A 17,363-nucleotide genomic window follows, 5' to 3' on the forward strand; every position below is an offset into this window, starting at 1 on the left:
AAAAAAAAAAAAAAAAAAAAAAAAAAAAGCAAAAAACAAAGCTCAAGCATATGATAGATCAAAATTAGACTGTAGAAAGGTCAGCAAATTTTGGTTAGATGTTACTGGCATGCTTATTGTGGAAATTCTTCAAGGGTATGTTTGCACACAGTGAACACAGTTTTTAAAAACAAACGTTTTTTATTTTACTCAAAGTAAGAAAAGACAGCAAAAATTGTATTTTTATAACAGGTTACCTGTAAAATCATTTTCTTTGAGTACATCACAGGACACAGAGCCACAGTATTTACTGATGGGTTATATAATCACCCCTAGGTGATTGACACTGGCACACCCTAGACAGGAATTTTAGCCCCCCTATTTAACCCTTCCCTTTACTGGGAGTACCTCATTTTTGTAGCAAAGCAATATATGTGTATTAGAAGAGGGGAGGGACCTCTGTGTCCTGTGATTTACTCAAAGAAAAGGATTTTACAGGTAAGCTGTTATAAAAATCCTATTTTCTTTTTCGTACATAACGGGACACAGAGCTACAGTATTTATTGATGGGATGTGCCAGGGGAGGATCTGAGGGGAGGGAGACAACAAAAGTAGGGTGCAATCAGACCTGGGAACCTTGTACCACTGCCTGCAGCACACTGCGCCCAAAGGCGATATCCTCAGGTCTTCTGAAGTTCACCTGATAGAATCTGGTGAATGTATGGACTGAAGACCAAGTTGCGGCCTTGCAGATTTGAGCCATGGAGGCCTGGTGATGCACTGCCCATGAAGCACTTGTGGAGTGCACTTTGATTTGAAAAGGTGTAACTTTCCTCTTCAAACCATAAGCTTGAACAATTACCTGTCTTATCCACTTAGCAATGGTAGATATTGATTCTGCCTGTCCTTTTTTAGGACCTTCAGGCAACACAAATAAAACATCTGTTTTGCAAATATGAGCAGTCTCACTACATCCAGAAAATGTAGTGACTTTTCTTCCTTGGAACAGGGATCTGGAAAAAATTAAGGCAGAACAAAATCCTAGTTTAGATGAAAACCTGAAACCACCTGTGGTAGAAAGCTAGGATGAGGACGCAATACTACTCTATCCTTGTGCATGATTAAATATGGCTCTTTAAAAGAAACAGCCACCAATTCTGATACCCTTCTAGCAGAAGAAATGGCTACCAGAAAATTGGCTTCCTTGTCAAAAGGACAAAGGGAATATGTCATATCGGCTCAAAAAGGCTGTTTTAATGCGGACAGAACTCAAATTCAAATCCCAGGGGTTCAGGGGCGCTTTACATCCCTTGTGACAGTAATAGGTGGCCACAGGCACTCTATATGGAGGGATCGGGGGTCTAAAAGACCCCCGATCCCTCCTTTATACTTCAAAGTATTCAGATCGCCATTTTCGCCGACTCTGAATATTGTATATATTTTTAAATCCGGCGCCATTGGCAGCCGAGTAAATGAGTGACGTCGCTTCCGTGTTTACTATTAGGAGACTGGAATGAATTTTTAAATCCGGCGCCATTGGCAGCCGAGTAAACGAGTGACGTCGCTTCCGTGTTTACTATTAGGAGACTGGAATGAAGCCGCTTACGGCTTCATTCCAGTCCCTGCCCAGCAGCCGGAGGCATCCGATCGTGATTGAGCGGGAGCACCGGTAAGAGTGGCGGGAGGGGGGACATCCCCCTCCCGCTCCTCCGGCATAACAGCCGAGCGGCTTTCAGCCGCATCAGTTGTTATGGCTTGATAGCCGATGGCCTGCTGTGAAAAATGGTACCGGGATGATGCCTGCAGGTGCGGGCAGCATCCCGGTATAACCCCCGAAAGCCGAGTACGCACATCTGCGTACGCTCGGCGGGAAGGGGTTATTATACAGGTTTTATACAGCGCCAACATGAGGGCAGACATTACAGTTACATTACAATTTGATACAAGAGGAATCAGAGGGCCCTGCTCATTAGAGCTAATCCACTTATGGAGTAATATTTACAGGAGCTGAAATGCCAGAAGCAGTTGCAGCCCCCGACGGCTCACTCTGACCAGCCTCCCTAGGTCCTTCAGGGGGAGATGGTGCTGCAGAGGGGGGGTTCCTCAGAGCCTGAGAGAGATCCCTTTGAGCTCTCATTTGTCAGGGTATTTGTACCTCCCCTTCTACCTGTAGTACCAATCACAAAATGCAGAGGTACCACCAGAAATGCACCCACTGCTGAGAAATACAGTCCAGCAACTGCCACTGCTATCAAGGCTCAGTCTGATGCTAAGTAAATGTTGCCTGGGAATGCCTGTGTCCCACACACTCACATGCCCCTGTCTGCTCTGTGTCCCTCCTTGAACTGTGCGCACCTGCAATAAAGAGTGCACTTTATAGATTTGTATAGCCCGCATTGTGGGCCACAGAAGCTAAAGCTCCATCTCCCCCCTCCAACCATCCCTTCCTCCCCCCCATCGTCTTTTTCAAATGCGAGCCGAGGGCTCCGATCCTGATTGGCTCGTACATGGAGGGGAGGCTGGGGAGGAGGAGAGAGGAGAGCTGGTGGATGGAGAGCCACCACAATAATGGCGGCGGGAGGCGGTGCGGCATCTGGCAACTGCCCTACAGCTTCTTGCCTGAAGCTGTAGGAGACATTCCCTAAAAGAAAGACCCCCCCCCCCCACATCCTACCTGGAGCATGGGCTCGGAGGGGCGTGCAACTTGTACACAGAGACGATACTGACCTGCATGGATTCAGGTATGTGCGCTTGACAGCCCCCGGTGGTGACTCTAGGCATAGCACACATTTACAGTGCCTTGCGAAAGTATTCGGCCCCCTTGAACTTTTTAACCTTTTGCCACATTTCAGGCTTCAAACAAAGATATAAAATTTTAATTTTTTGTGAAGAATCACCAACAAGTGGGACACAATTGTGAAGTGGAACGAAATCTATTGGATATTTTAAACTTTTTTAGCAAATAAAAAACTGAAAAGTGGTGCGTGCAAAATTATTCGGCCCCTTTCCTCTCAGTGCAGCAAACTCACTCCAGAAGTTCAGCGAGGATCTCTGAATGATTCAATGTTGTCCTAAATGACTGATGGTGATAAATAGAATCCATCTGTGTGTAATCAAGTCTCTGTATATATGCACCTGCTCTGTGATAGTCTCAGGGTTCGTTGAAAGCGCAGAGAGCATCATGAAGACCAAGGAACACACCAGGCAGGTCTGTAATACTGTTGTGAAGAAGTTTAAAGCCAGGTTTGGATACAAAAAGATTTCCCAAGCTTTAAAGATCCCAAGGAGCACTGTGGAAGCGATCCTTTTGAAATGGAAGGAGTATCAGACCACTGCAAATCTACCAAGACCTGGCCGTCCCTTTAAACTTTCAGCTCAGACAAGGAGAAGACTGATCAGGGATGCAGCCAAGAGGCCCATGATCACTCTGGATGAACTGCAGAGAACTACAGCTGAGGTGGGAGAGTCTGTCCATAGGACAACAATCAGTCGTACACTGCACAAATCTGGCCTTTATGGAAGAGTGGCAAGAAGAAAGCCATTTCTCAAACATATCCATAAAAAGTCTCGTCTAAAGTTTGCCACAAGCCACCTGGGAGACATACCAAACATGTGGAAGAAGGTGCTCTGGTCAGATGAAACCAAAATCTAACTTTTTGCCCACAGTGCAAAACGATATGTTTGGCGTAAATGCAACACAGCTCATCACCCTCAACACACCATCCCCACTGTCAAACATGGTGGTGGCAGCATCATGGTTTGGGCCTGCTTTTCTTCAGCAGGGACAGGGAAGATGGTTAAAATTGAGGGGAAGATGGATGCAGCCAAATACAGGACCATTCTGGATGAAAACCTGTTGGAGTCTGCAAAAGACCTGAAACTGGGACAGAGATTTATCTTCCAACAAGACAATGATCCCAAACATACAGCAAAATCTACAAAGGAATGGTTCACAAATAAACGTATCCAGGTGTTAGAATGGCCAAGTCAAAGTCCAGACCTGAATCCAATCGAGAATCTGTGGAAAGAGCTGAAAACTGCTGTTCACAAACGCTCTCCATCCAACCTCACTGAGCTCGAGCCATTTTGCAAGGAAGAATGGGCAAGAATTTCAGGCTCTCGACGTGCAAAACTGATAGAGACATACCCCAAGCGACTTGCAGCTGTAATCGCAGCAAAAGGTGGCTCTACAAAGTATTAACGCAAGGGGGCCGAATAATTTTGCACGCCCCACTTTATTTTTTTATTAGTTAAAAAAAGTTTCAAAAATCCAATAGATTTGGTTACATTTCACAATTGTGTCCGACTTGTTGGTGATTCTTCACAAAAAATAAAATTTTTATACCTTTATGTTTGAAGCCTGAAATGTGGCAAAAGGTCGAAAAGTTCAAGGGGGCCGAATACTTTCACAAGGCACTGTACTTAAAGGAGAAAACCCACAAGAATTAGAAAAATTCCTTAGGAATCTCCCTTACCTTATCCAGGTGCAGGGTTCTGCGGTAACAGACCCAATCTTCCCCACCCATGGTGGGCTCCGTTTAGAAAATCTTCAGGGACTGGGGCCCCCTAATTTTTAAAACGGGTATCCCAGCTCTGGGCCTGTAAAACACCCGCAAGGAATATGGCTGCAAAAAACAAAAAACAAATACTGGATCCCAGGGTCCAGCTCTCTAAAAAGAGAAGCGTTACAGGTAAAACCTTGTTTCTTCCAACACGAGGCCTGGGTACCATTCAATTCACCCTGGAAAGGGCACTTTGAATGGATCCGGTTGCATGGCTTGCCCCAGTAAAGATTATTCCAGAGGAGCTCAGCAGAGCACAGCACATCTTTACTTGTGACCAACACTTAAGACACTGGCGAAAAAAACTGAGGTGTCCGTCACCTAGTGGTGCCTATATAGCCCATCAGTAAATACTGTGGCTCTGTGTCCCGAGATGTACGAAAAAGAAAAGCACTGACATAGTGTAGAGACCTCCTTCAATTTTGAAATAAAAAAAATATATAAAAAAATACATAAAGCACTCACAAATTTAAAACCCATGTGTGGGTTAGATATAAGCAGTATTAGACTGGCACTCTGTTTTGTTGCACATGGCCACTGGCAACAGGGTTAGCCCAGTGGCAACAGCATTTATGATGCAGCCATCTCATCAGAAACTCTTGGTGTCCATCAACAGTCCCTGCCTACACTAGCATACATTAGGTTTCGGTTACTAGAAAGTGTTGCAAGGAAGATTTCCCTTGGCTAGTTTGGTAGCAGAGCACGGCTCAGACTTGTAAAGCAATCAGGTTGTGCTTGGTGGCTAATGTATGCATAATCAATGGCTATTCCCTGCTGGATTTGGACAGGCTCTGTACTGCAGGCCCTCACTCTACATATTTCATGTACTAGATTTAAAGCAAGTATATTGTTTGCATATAAAGTCAAATGTGTTATGTTACCAGGCTGACAAAGCTTTCCCAAAACACGTTCTAGTAATGGAAACCCAACATTGTATGCTGGTATAGTCACCAGATGGGATAAACCCCCCCCCACCCCCCAAAAAATAAAAAATAAAAATAAAAAATCAATACCAGACCTCTACTAATTTTTACCAGTATTATCAATACTTATCAATTTACTTCTCCTATTGCACCCTCTTTTCTTACAAAGAATAGAACGGTCTTTTTTTTTTTTAAAGATGTAAAAAATAGATCTACATATGAATATTCCTCCCACTACTACAGCAGAGGCTAGGTACAAGTTAAGTAAATAAAGTGACTGATTGAAGAGTCCTGGTTCAACAGCACCAAGTTTACATTTAAGTAGCACATTGCATAATTGCTAATGTAATAATAATTCTCTCTTTGTACTCATTAACAGGAAATGCCATTTGTAAGCTGATAGGTCAATAGAAAAGCGGACTTAGTTTTAGGATGCCACTAACAAAATGTTTTGGACTACTTTGACTGGACATCTTGCAATGGTGCATCTCATAGTTACTATTTGATGGAAGTTCGCATACAAAATGATTTAACTATTTGTGCCAGAAGAATCGGCTGAATCCACAATTATGTATTATCCAGTGATGGGACATTCCAAACGTGGTTTTAAGCCGGTCGTAGATGGATCAAATCTCGGCAGGTTCAGGAAGGACTGGCTGAGATTCCATCTATGGGCAGGCTGATTGTACCCAAGTGATTCATTGATCAACTTGGGTACAATCAGCATGTCAGATTTTTAGCACGCGATTGTTGTCAGAGGCTATATCCCCTGACAAGGGGGGGGGGGGGAAGGACATAAAGCAGCACTTCCTCTTTTGGGTGAAGTTCCGTTTTAAAATAAGAAAAAAAAAAGTCCATATGTTCCTTAAATTGAAAGCCATATGCTCCTTAAAGCGGAGGTCCACCCTAAAGGTCCAGAACCTAAACAGGACATCTGGTGTTACGGAGTAAAATAATACGTTTTAATTTCATGTGGCTATATTGAGAATAACAGAGGGTTGGGTTACCCAATATGTATTCATTTACAACACCAATACATCCCAAAAAAAGGCAATCTATAATTTGTTCTCATGTGCAAACACCCCCTTGATCAGATGCTACCTGCAAAGCAAGATGTGGATAAATAAGATGGCTATTGCCAGGAGTACAGTACCTGATGTCTTGTATGTGAATTCCTTCTTCCCCGACTAGAAGCATTATTAGAAATACAGGACAGAAAAAGAGGTAGAAAATAACTGTAGTGAAGGTACAAGATGGAATTTTGGAGTTTTACTAATTTCATAGTATAGCATTCCTTAGGAAACAGAGAAGGTGGAGCAACAGCCTTTATCAGTGCATTGCATCACATCACCTGGACAAATATCCAGTTTAAATCAATCTTTCCACTGCAGTGAACTCTGTAGCAGCAGGTCTCTACAAAGTCAATAAGATAGGCTCAAGGGACTTTGTGCTGTGACTGCGTGCAAAGATTTTCAAAGATCGATACCAGTGATATGTTATTTTTAACCTAAAAAGTCCACTATTCATGGTTTTATAAATACTTTCATAGGGTATCCATTTTAATGTGCCTATTCATAAAAGATTTTCTTTTAAGGGTTTTCAGCTGTTATTACTGTTTACGTACAACTGGCAGGTTCTGTATGTGTCACAATTTAAAATGCAGACTGAACACTTATACTGCCTGACAACACTAATCAGTTTTTGTAATTTAGGGAGAGTGAGACAGCCTATTGGATTTTAAAGGAAACGTGCTGAGAAAAACAAGGGGGTGCACTTGCTGACCTAAAAGTACTGAAATTACTAGAGCAGATGGTGAACACCCCCACAGGTACTTACTTCCCTCCCACAGTGGTGGCCCCTAATGGTGTACAGCAAGGCTGGTATATAATCTAATACCAAGCTAGCACTAAATCTTTACTAGCCAAGCTGTAGGCAATGCAAAAGGTTGCCAGGGGAGGCAAGTATACACTTGAGCTGGCCATAGATTGATCAACATTTGGCCAGTTCAGCAGGGACCAGTTGAATTTTAATTCAACGGCTGTTCCTGCAAGTGTGAAATAGATCTAATAATCAACTTCTGCTGAACGGGAATGTTAGAATGTTTTCAATCAGTGCCTGCAGCCAATCCACTGCAGCATTAATCGGTGTATTCTGACAGTTTAGGAGTCCCCACTCTCAGAATACAATAGCACAGTGGGGAGAATCCCACCATCCATCTTGCTTGTGGATGGGTGAAATTGTTCTGGTTCCCCCTCATCAGCTGATGGAAGAAAAAAAAACAAAAAAACAAAAAAAAAAACACAATCTATAGCCAGCTTTTGGGTGTATAATTGTCATCTTAAATTGGTTGTAAAGTCAGAAGTTTTTTTTAATCTTAATGAATTCTATGCATTAAGATAAATAACATGCTGTGTGCAGCAGCCCCCCCTAATACTTTCGTGAGCCCATCTCGATCCAGCGATGCTGCAGGAGAGTCTTGGCTGCCCAGGACTCTCCCTCCTCATTGGCTGAGACAGCAGCATGTCGCCATTGGCTCCCGCTGCTGTCAAAGTCAGTAAGCCAATGAGGAGAGGGGGTGAGGCCAAACCGTGGCTCCGTGTGTGAATGGACACACCAAGCGGAAGCTCGGCATGGGTGCCCCTATAGCAAAGCTTGCTGTAGGGGCAGGAGGGAGGGGCCAGGAGAGCAGACGAGGGGCCCGAGAAGGAGGATCTGGGCTGGACTTTAGTATCACTTTAACCTAGTTAAGGGGGCTAAGAAGCTAAGGAAGCTGAGTGGCTTTTACTACAATAGTGCACTCATCCTTTACACAAAAAGTAAGGTACAGCCCTTGAATGCTTGTCCGAGTTTTATTTATGTAAAACAAGCATAAATAAATACAGACACTATTCAAATATTTAAAATAATTTATGCATTTCATTACAAGTTTGAAGGAACAGACATTGTTTATTTGGTGTCACTTGACCTGAGAATATGGACTACACAAATGCAGTTCAATGAAACTAGTGTCATGGCTGTGTTTTCTCTGAAAATGAATAACAGGAAGACTCTTGAGGAAATGTTTCCTGCACTAAACATTAACTGTAGCAGAGTTCACTGCAGAAATGTCACTGTCTGCACCACACAAGAATAATGCATAGATCACTGAGGAAGGGGTTACACTTCCAACTCTCTCTGTAGACTCAGGAAGGATATTGATCAGAAGGGAAACAACAGCCCACCACATTGTAGAATGTAATGACGTTCCCCAGCTGCACTGAGGTCCTGTCATTACATAGGAAGCAAAAAGGTGCAGCATTACAAGTGCCAATACCTGGATGAACGTCTCCAGATCCCCCTTAAACAACTTAGTAATATACTGAGATCGGGGTCTGGGTTTCCTTTGTTTCTGGGGCTTAGGGGGTACATTTGGAGGCCTGAGAAAGGGAACATCATCATTAAGTGACAATATAATTTTATTAAAAATATTTAATAGATTATACATGTTGGACAAAAAAAGGAACAGCTTTGAGTATACAGCACTGAACTGTACCTCAAAATGGCAAAATATGTGGTGAACAAACCATGATGTTTTATAAATGCCTTAAAGCATAAAGATAATCGTGGGGAATCAAACAAAATTAAACTCATTACGTTTTTGTTTTGTTTTTTTGCAGCCTCCGCTCTAAAATTATGGTAAACCCTAAGAATATTCTAAATCATGAAAGCCAATTTGATTTAAGAATTTGAGATTTACATTCTGCTATATCACCAGTCAATAATGATTCATTTCACAAATATGATTTACATACATTAAATGATTGCACACAATTAAGTAGCTTTCACACCTCATGCTCCAACCCAGCCCTTAAAAGGAAACCAGTGCCCAGATGATGCACACTAAAGGATTTACATACTCTGAACAAGCAGTAAAAGCACTTTACAACAAGCCCTTGTCCATCTCTGTTTCTATAAGCATTGTGAAGAAATACATTTTCAAATTTTGAGCACATGCACGGTTTGTCCAACAGCAGATCTTGGCAGGCTGCCAACCTTCTAATATAAAACAACTAGCAGGTGTTTGACACCTAAAAACAGAAATTTGACTTCACTGCATTTGCGGTGCCTTATTAAAGAATAAAGAACTTTATATCAAGGCTACTGTTCACATATATAAGGTGCGGCACATTGCACGTCAATCGGACAAGAATTGCACCACATTCCTGTGGAAATCACACGCGATTTGAGCCATGCATTTGCATGGCTCAAATCATGCCGCATCAGTACAAAAAAGATGCAGGCCCCTTTTTTTCACCCTGCACTAGATTTGGATCACCTGGGCGTTCACACTTATGCAGTCCAATTCAGTCAATCGCACTGCATTTCACAAACTGTTTTAAGGTGTCTAACCTAACAGTGACACCTGCTTCGGTTCACATGAATGCCATGCAATTTTACTGCGGTGCAGAAAACATTTTGTTTTAAAGCTCTTGTACTGCTTGTTAAAGATTTGTAAACACTTTAATGTTCATAATCTCAGCATGGGTGCTGTATAGGGCACATCCAACATATTCCTAAAGGAGGATCAGCACAGCGGACTTTACAATTAGTGCCCATTATAACATTGCTCCTTACAACCGGGTGATCATTCAAGAAAAAATACCCTTTCTCGAGACAGAGCTGTGATTAGAAGTCTTACAGAATCCTGCACATATACAGCATATACGGTACTAGAACATCTGTCATCCAATCACTGATAAGGGGTGTGGTGAAACCAGACAATTAAAGGGCTAGGAAGGCGAAGGCAGATCTGATGGGGAATTATCTGCATTACCATCTACATGGCAAACAGGTAACGCCTTCACTATGCAAAAACACAAAACCTGTCCCCCTTCAAAGTTACCAATCACCCATCATTTCTAATAATTCCATAGACTACAGGCAAAACTTTTCTTTTTTTTTTTTTGATAGGGCAAGGGAGGGTTATCACCCCTGTCAGATTTTTTTTCTCCATTTGTGTCCCATTGCGAAGATTTCCCTTCACTTCCTGTCCTATAGCCAAAAAGGAATTGAGAGGAAATCCCTGCAAATTAAGGGAGCTCCTTGACGGCCCCCCCAGGGGATCAGAGCTAGTGCAAGATTTCCCCTCTATTACTTTTCTGGGGATATCCTAAAATTTGAGTTTTCATTTACTTTGATAATGATAATGGTAAACAGGACAAAGAGGATGAATCTCCCTAATGGGGGCACAAACAGAAATAAAAATTGTCAAGCTTTCTAATCCCTCTCCACTTCACTCTATCCAAAACTAAAATGTTTTGCCTTTAGTTATACCTTAAGGCCTCTTTCACACGGACGGATCCTGTTAATTTTTTAGGCAGACCTGAACAGACGCGCCATAGACCTCTATGGAGTGACGGATGGCAGCATTGACATGTCCGCTGACATCTGACCTGCTCCGATCCCAAAATGCGTGACTGTGACCGTGGAAAACCATATTTTTCCATCCGTCTGTGGATCAGATCGGATAAAAATGGACTCTACGGTCCGTCTTCATCCGATCCCAGACAGTGTACAGAGACAGACCTGTCATCTGCCTGATCAGTGGGGATCGACGGAGCGATCCCCTGCTGAACAAAGCTAAGCCCATACATGGACACGTCCGTGTGAAATAAAGAACATGTTCTTTATTGATATACCTTTTATTTTATGGTTTATATGGTGGACGCAGGTGAAATTTACCTTCAAGTAGAGATGATGGGTGAAGGTGTAGTATGTAAATGAGGGGAATGTCGTAGGCAGTTAATCACAAATTTGGCTTCCGTAAGGGTTGTTTTGGAATAGAAATGTTGCTAGTATGTAAGTAGCAATGTTACTTTGGGTGCTACTCATGTAAAATTAGGTTGGTTTAGAATAAAAGTCACGTGCCCATCTTTTTTGGGCTACAAATGTTTTTTAAACATATGTAAAACTGTCATACAATTTAAACCAAATTTTAAAATAAATAAATAAAAAAGTGAACGTGATAAGATTCTAACATCCATGTTTTTGAAGGATAAGCTCATCTTTCAGGACATGATACACCCATATTTAGGGTGTAACATGTTCAGCATCAAACCCCCCGTTGTGGCAGTGAGCTGGGGATCTTCTTCCCGTCGTGGTCACAATTTCTTGAGAGCATGCCTATGCGGAGCTCTGCTCACACTGCCATGTCACCGATTCCCAGATCCCTGTGATCAATGAACTACAAGTACTAGCAGTCTTTGGTGCTGTCGGTTTGTAGTTCTCAATGAACTTCCACGGTGCTGTGGTAGTTCATGGATTCGTCCTGTCAGTGTAAAACTGCCTACCCATACGATGTACATTCAGACAGCTTACACTGACAGTCTGCAGGAGACCTGCATGGTATCGGCGATCCGCTAATCACTTGTGCAATGCGTTCCAGGCTTCTAAAACAAAAAATAGTTAATACACATTTGTTTTACCTGCAAACAAATGTGCATATTATTTTGTGTTAAAAGGTGAACATATCCTTTAAACATACCCACACACCACAGATTTGCATCATGTATATAAAGTAGCTCAGTTTTTATTAGGATGGATGGAGGTGCTCACTATCATCACATTCTAATACTGTAGCTTTGAAACCACGCATCCCAATTCTAGAAAGTGAATTGTGGCTTCTGCCATCAATCAGCATAGAAAAGAGCTTACCTTGTAGTCATGTATTCTGCTCGATGACCTGAAAAAAAATCCAAGAAAGCATGTTTATATATAGCTCAACCAAATACTTGATATTTAGCCAAGTGGATGAAATCCAGTTAAATAAACAATCAATACTCCCATTTACGTTGGCATAACAGTGCAGGCTAAACACTGTTATTCTAATTTAATTCAGCCAACGGGCTGAATAAAAAAAAACACTAACAAATTCTTCCATCCACCTTGTTTGTCTCTTTGCTATGTGGTTTCTGATCATTGGAGGAGCGCATACTGAGTTCCCAGCATAGCTAGAGAACTGACCATGATGTTCTCTCCTGCTTAGTATGATCAGTTTTTAAAAGGAGAACATGGGGACTGACCGGAACACCAGGGATTTCGCACAAATGAAGCAATACAAAGAGAACAGAATACTTTGTTATACAAGTACATGGTATAGCATGCATAAATCAGGAATATAAAATGCTGGGGTAACAAATGCTTTAATTCATTCTTTTGCAGTGAGAACTTTTTTTTTTTTCAAATAACGTTTTATTCACTATCAGTGGTAACATAGGTATATAAACAGTACAGAAGTGCAATAAAAGACAAACATATATAGGGCTATGCAAAAGTAAATATAGATATGTGACAGGCAGCAACAGAGCACAGGCATGTGCAATAGAATCCAGTAGTTCGGGCGATAGAGTGTCATGGGGCGGAAGACTGCAGTGAGAACTTTAATACTTTTTTCAAAAAATTTACAGATTTGCTTTAAAACCTTAAGCTCTGAGAGTTCCATCTACTGGCTGAAAATGTAAATATGAAATATTTACGTGGTATATTTCTTGTTAAATAATGTCAAGAAATGTAAACAGAAAGACTATACTTTCCCTTTTGGTCACATGACATATTGGTCAAGAACTCACCTTTCCCTTCTCCAAGTGTCCTCTGAAGCAGATCATGTTTAGCCTGTAGCTTTGTGATGAGGTTGCTCCCTTCCAGAAGCTCTCTGAATTTCTGCATAGAAAATATTGTACGAGATTAATAAGTCAACCTGCAGTTTAATGTGGTGTTTTTTTAGTTGCATTACACTTACAAGTGCCATGAAGTTCTTACCATGAAGTAAAACTGCTCGGTCTCTTGCTGGTTGGCTCTCCTTTTGGCAATGCTGGGCTTACTCAAGTATGTCTCAGATACTGTGGACTTTACAGACTCTGTAGAGCGGCTGTGCTGAAAGCATTCTGACACATCATAGTCCTCTATAGTAACCATGTCTTGTATGGTCTGAAGAGTGGCTTCTGTGGTTTTCTTGATCTACAAAATAGTTCCTGTTGTAACTTATCTGAAAGTGTTATTAGAATACTGTAACACCAAAAACCTTGATATGAAATGAACCAGACACGGCTCTTTCACACCAGATGCTTGCACTGATGTGTGTTGGTATTGCACTCCTGAAGCATCGAAATGCAGGTCAACACACTGCAGTGCAAGAAGGTGAACAATCCCCGCTAAAACCAATGTTTTTCTAACAATGCCCATGCATGGAGTGTGGGTGAGCTCTTACTAAAATTTAATGTAGTGTACTAATGAAAATCCAGTGTATTATATAGGTAAGGATAGGGTTTTATAAAATTAAAGTAACCAGTCTCTTAACAGTGCGCTCACTTTACTTTGCTATAATGACAGATTGCTTTTGTAAGGCTATATTATAAAAATTTGACCTGGTTTACCAGACAACAATAAATAATTCAATTTTTAAAACCCCCTGGGTATTTCTGTACCTAGCCAATAGTACTGACACAAACCCAGTTTCACAATAAAAATAGTTTTAAAGGTATCCTTTATCAATGTGAGCATAATCACAATGTTTTGTGCAATTTAACCAATGTAAGCTATTTTAAGTAAAAGGAAGCACAGATGGCTGCTGTTATGTGCTTATGTCTATTGAAATCAGCTTCACACTGCTTGTCGCAGCAATTCACTAATGACAATGCATGTCAGAGGAAGCATCATGTGCTGTCAAGCATGTATCATATAACAACCACCATATACTCAATAAGATGGAGGACTGGCCAGTGACAGAAATTTCATGAGATAAGACAATTTTGAAATGAAAATGTCAGGCCAGAATTATGGGAGCTGCTAAAGGTAACCTGTGTTTAAAGGTGAAAGCTCCCAGGCTGTAAAAATTATATTTCCTTTACTACTTAGCGCATTGATGACCTGAAACAATTGTGTCAGAAAACACAAGAACATGCACCTCCCATATTTCTGCTTTAACAGGGTATACATGCCTAGATCTTTCACACGTTAAACGAAAAAAAAAAGATGAAATTTAGAACATGTATAGCCAGAATAACCAACTACAAATATTTCCAGCATGATACAATTACCAATACTGTCATGTAGATCCTTATTCATTGTGAACTTTGCTGGTTTGTGGTTCTCTTTATGTTTCCCCCAATTTACTCCTTTCTTTAAAAGTGATTTTCTTTTTCACCTAAACTGGCTTTTGTTGCAGAGAAGCTGGCTTTAATGGTTTTTGGGGTGAGGTTTTCAACAAACTCTCTATACAGACTCTGACCCTAACCATAACTCAAATGACCCCAAAATGTAACCCCCCCCACCAACAGAACCCTAAAACAAAGGATAAATGTTTTTTGAAAATACATTAGATCCTATAATATATCCAAGGACAGCCAACGACTTTGCCAATATGACGCATTTACCCTTTCCCTACTCAGAAGCGTATAAACACCTATGCTCATTCAGCTTGTCTGCAAACAAGGAATGGGTACAAGGAACACATTCACAATTCTCACTGCCAGGAGACAAAGGATTACCTAAATGTTGCAATGCGCTGATGAATAAACTGAAAGCAGCAAGAACCCCTAATGAATTAAAGCTACACAGGGTACAGAAGGCATGTCTCCAGGCCAGGACTGAGGACAAGGCAAGCATCAAAAATCCCTCTAGATCAAGGTTTCTCAACTCCAGTCCTCAAGGCGCCCCAACAGTCATGTTTGCAGGCTTACCATTATTTTGCACAGATGATTTGAGCAGTTTTACTACCTTAGCAATTACCACAGCCGCTTCATCTAAGGGAAATCCTGAAAACATGACCTGTTGGGACGCCTTGAGGACTAGAGTTGAGAAACACTGCTCTAGGTGGATATTCTTTCTACATTTAAATTTAATACAGGAATGAAAATCTAATAGATTCCAACATCCACGCTACGTAGCATGAATGGAGAAAATCCCCCCTGTCAGCTATTGTATTTTGACAGCCAGCACCCACGGCTGTCAGAATACAAGAACAGTACGAGTGAGTGACTGCATGAAGTTACCATTCGACTGACAATTTTTCCCCTGGCATCTTCAAAAAAAAATCTGCTTCAAATATGAAATTCGGTTAAGCCAGGTTGTGCTCACCTAGCCACCCACAGCTTAATTTATTCTGGTTCAGCAGGAATTGACCGAAATTCCAGCTGTATATGGCAGGCTGTATGGTAGGCTTAAAGTCTTGTACAGAGTGATTAATAAACTAAGTTTACCAAAAAGGGTATCATTCCACTCCAAAGGAAAAACACTGGATGAGCTAATGGGCTCCAGTTCAGTTATTGGGAGGATTCAAACCAGTGTGAAGTCCACAAAACCCAAAACTCAGCATTGAACACAAATGATTTTCTTTGCAATTTTTAAGGCTATTGTGCAAACTTTTGTTGAAAAATTGGGTAATCGGGAGCTGGGCACTGCCATGTGCCATTCTTAAATATCAAAATTTAGAACCAAAGTTGGAAAATTTTAAATGCCAATTGTAGGGCCAAAGCTTACCAGAGACAAAGAACACAGGTACTGTTTTTACTACAGGAATGAAAAGACCGCAGAGGGTGCAGCAGTGTAAAATCCCATTCTCTTTTTTTTTTTTTTTTTTTTTTGTGGAACACCATACTAAAATGGGCACCTGACCTTAAATCAGCAAAAAACTAAAAGAATAAAAGCCCTCAAAAAAAAAAAAAAAGCCAGCAAATGGGCCGATTGCCCAACCTGCTACCAATCAGAATTAAAGTACAGTGCCCTAGCAGACCCAAATCTCTTCATATGCAGTTTGACAGCTTTCCCCACAGTTTGCCCCAATACAATCACACTATGCCATGCCTGCTTCATGCCCCCTCCCCCTCTTTTATATTGAGGGTGTTGGCGCATAACAAAAGACTCCACTATTGGCTTTTCTACGGTAGATGAGCAAAGTTCAAAGGTTCTCACAGTGCATTATTACAGTTAAATGGAGAGTGGCCAAACTGCCACATTAGTTCTCAGGGACTGCAAACTGCTTAGGTTCTCCTCAAACCAATGTCCAATCTGAGCCCGGTGCTTATTCCTACACTGGGAATATTACTTTTTACTGGCCATATTCTCAGTGGATTAAGCAGAGATAAACTAACACATGATGCACTTAATGAGATCAGCCTTTGGCCATTTAGTGAATCTACATGGCAGGTTACAAGACAATCTTCTGAAGGTCTGAGAAGTGGTAAAGGAATCGTGAAACCCATCTAAATGGCTACTTTTAGCCCTTAGTTAGAACATGGGTGTGTGCATGAATTACAGCTATCTCATTCCCTTGATACTGATAAACATTACCTCCTCATTTTCAATTTTCAGTGTTGCCAGTCGAGACTGAAGTTGCTGGTACCGGAGAAACAGTTCTCCCTGTAATGGCTGCTGAGCACTGACCTGGCAAACCTTTGTTAAAAAAAGATAAATACAAATTTCAGTTAGATCCCACTTCTTGTGCATTTACTAAAGCTAGAGAATAAAATAAACAGTGCAGATGACTGACTTCACCCATTTGTACAATATCTTCACCACATTCTGAACCAGATGGAGGATTTTAAGCTTGGGAGTTTGTTTCTTGCTGTTCTTGGCAGTTTAACACAGCTGTACACATCAGATATTTCACAATTCAAATGATGGTTTAATGCTTCTCAGACATATTTTGGTCAATGTAATTTTACTTGCAAGACCAAAAAAACTTGCAACATGTTTTCTTTAAAATGGTCACCAGCAGAAACGCTTATATTTATACACTTTACCAGGAGAAACGATTAGATTTAGAGAAATGCTGAAACTAATGTTTGGAACTTGAACATATGTACAGCTTTTAATGTTTATTTAAAACCGGTAGGATTTGGACATTTTAAAGCTACAGTTTGGA

The 17,363-nt window shown here is 41.2% G+C and overlaps 1 protein-coding gene across 9 annotated transcripts in view; it reads right to left on the bottom strand.

Annotated features, from left to right (window-relative positions):
• SRGAP1 (SLIT-ROBO Rho GTPase activating protein 1) overlaps positions 1-17,363 on the bottom strand; it is a 251,004-nt gene that overhangs the window by 75,908 nt on the left and 157,733 nt on the right. For 6 of the 9 annotated variants that reach the window (XM_077470167.1, XM_077470166.1, XM_077470172.1 and 3 more), the window contains 5 exons: positions 16,790-16,891; positions 13,262-13,459; positions 13,072-13,162; positions 12,158-12,185; positions 8,778-8,880 (listed from right to left, as the gene is read on the bottom strand). In XM_077470167.1, coding sequence (XP_077326293.1) covers positions 8,778-8,880; positions 12,158-12,185; positions 13,072-13,162; positions 13,262-13,459; positions 16,790-16,891 — 522 coding nt within the window. Of the gene's footprint in view, positions 1-6,617; positions 6,652-8,777; positions 8,881-12,157; positions 12,186-13,071; positions 13,163-13,261; positions 13,460-16,789; positions 16,892-17,363 lie in introns of all 9 variants that reach the window. The other 3 variants (XM_077470173.1, XM_077470169.1, XM_077470174.1) reach the window with 1 other exon arrangement.

The sequence above is a fragment of the Lithobates pipiens genome, unplaced genomic scaffold, assembly GCF_037356315.1.
Source record: "Lithobates pipiens isolate NorthernLeopardFrog02 unplaced genomic scaffold, aLitPip1_a1.2 Scaffold_8, whole genome shotgun sequence".
NCBI classification, from domain to species: Eukaryota; Metazoa; Chordata; class Amphibia; order Anura; family Ranidae; genus Lithobates; species Lithobates pipiens.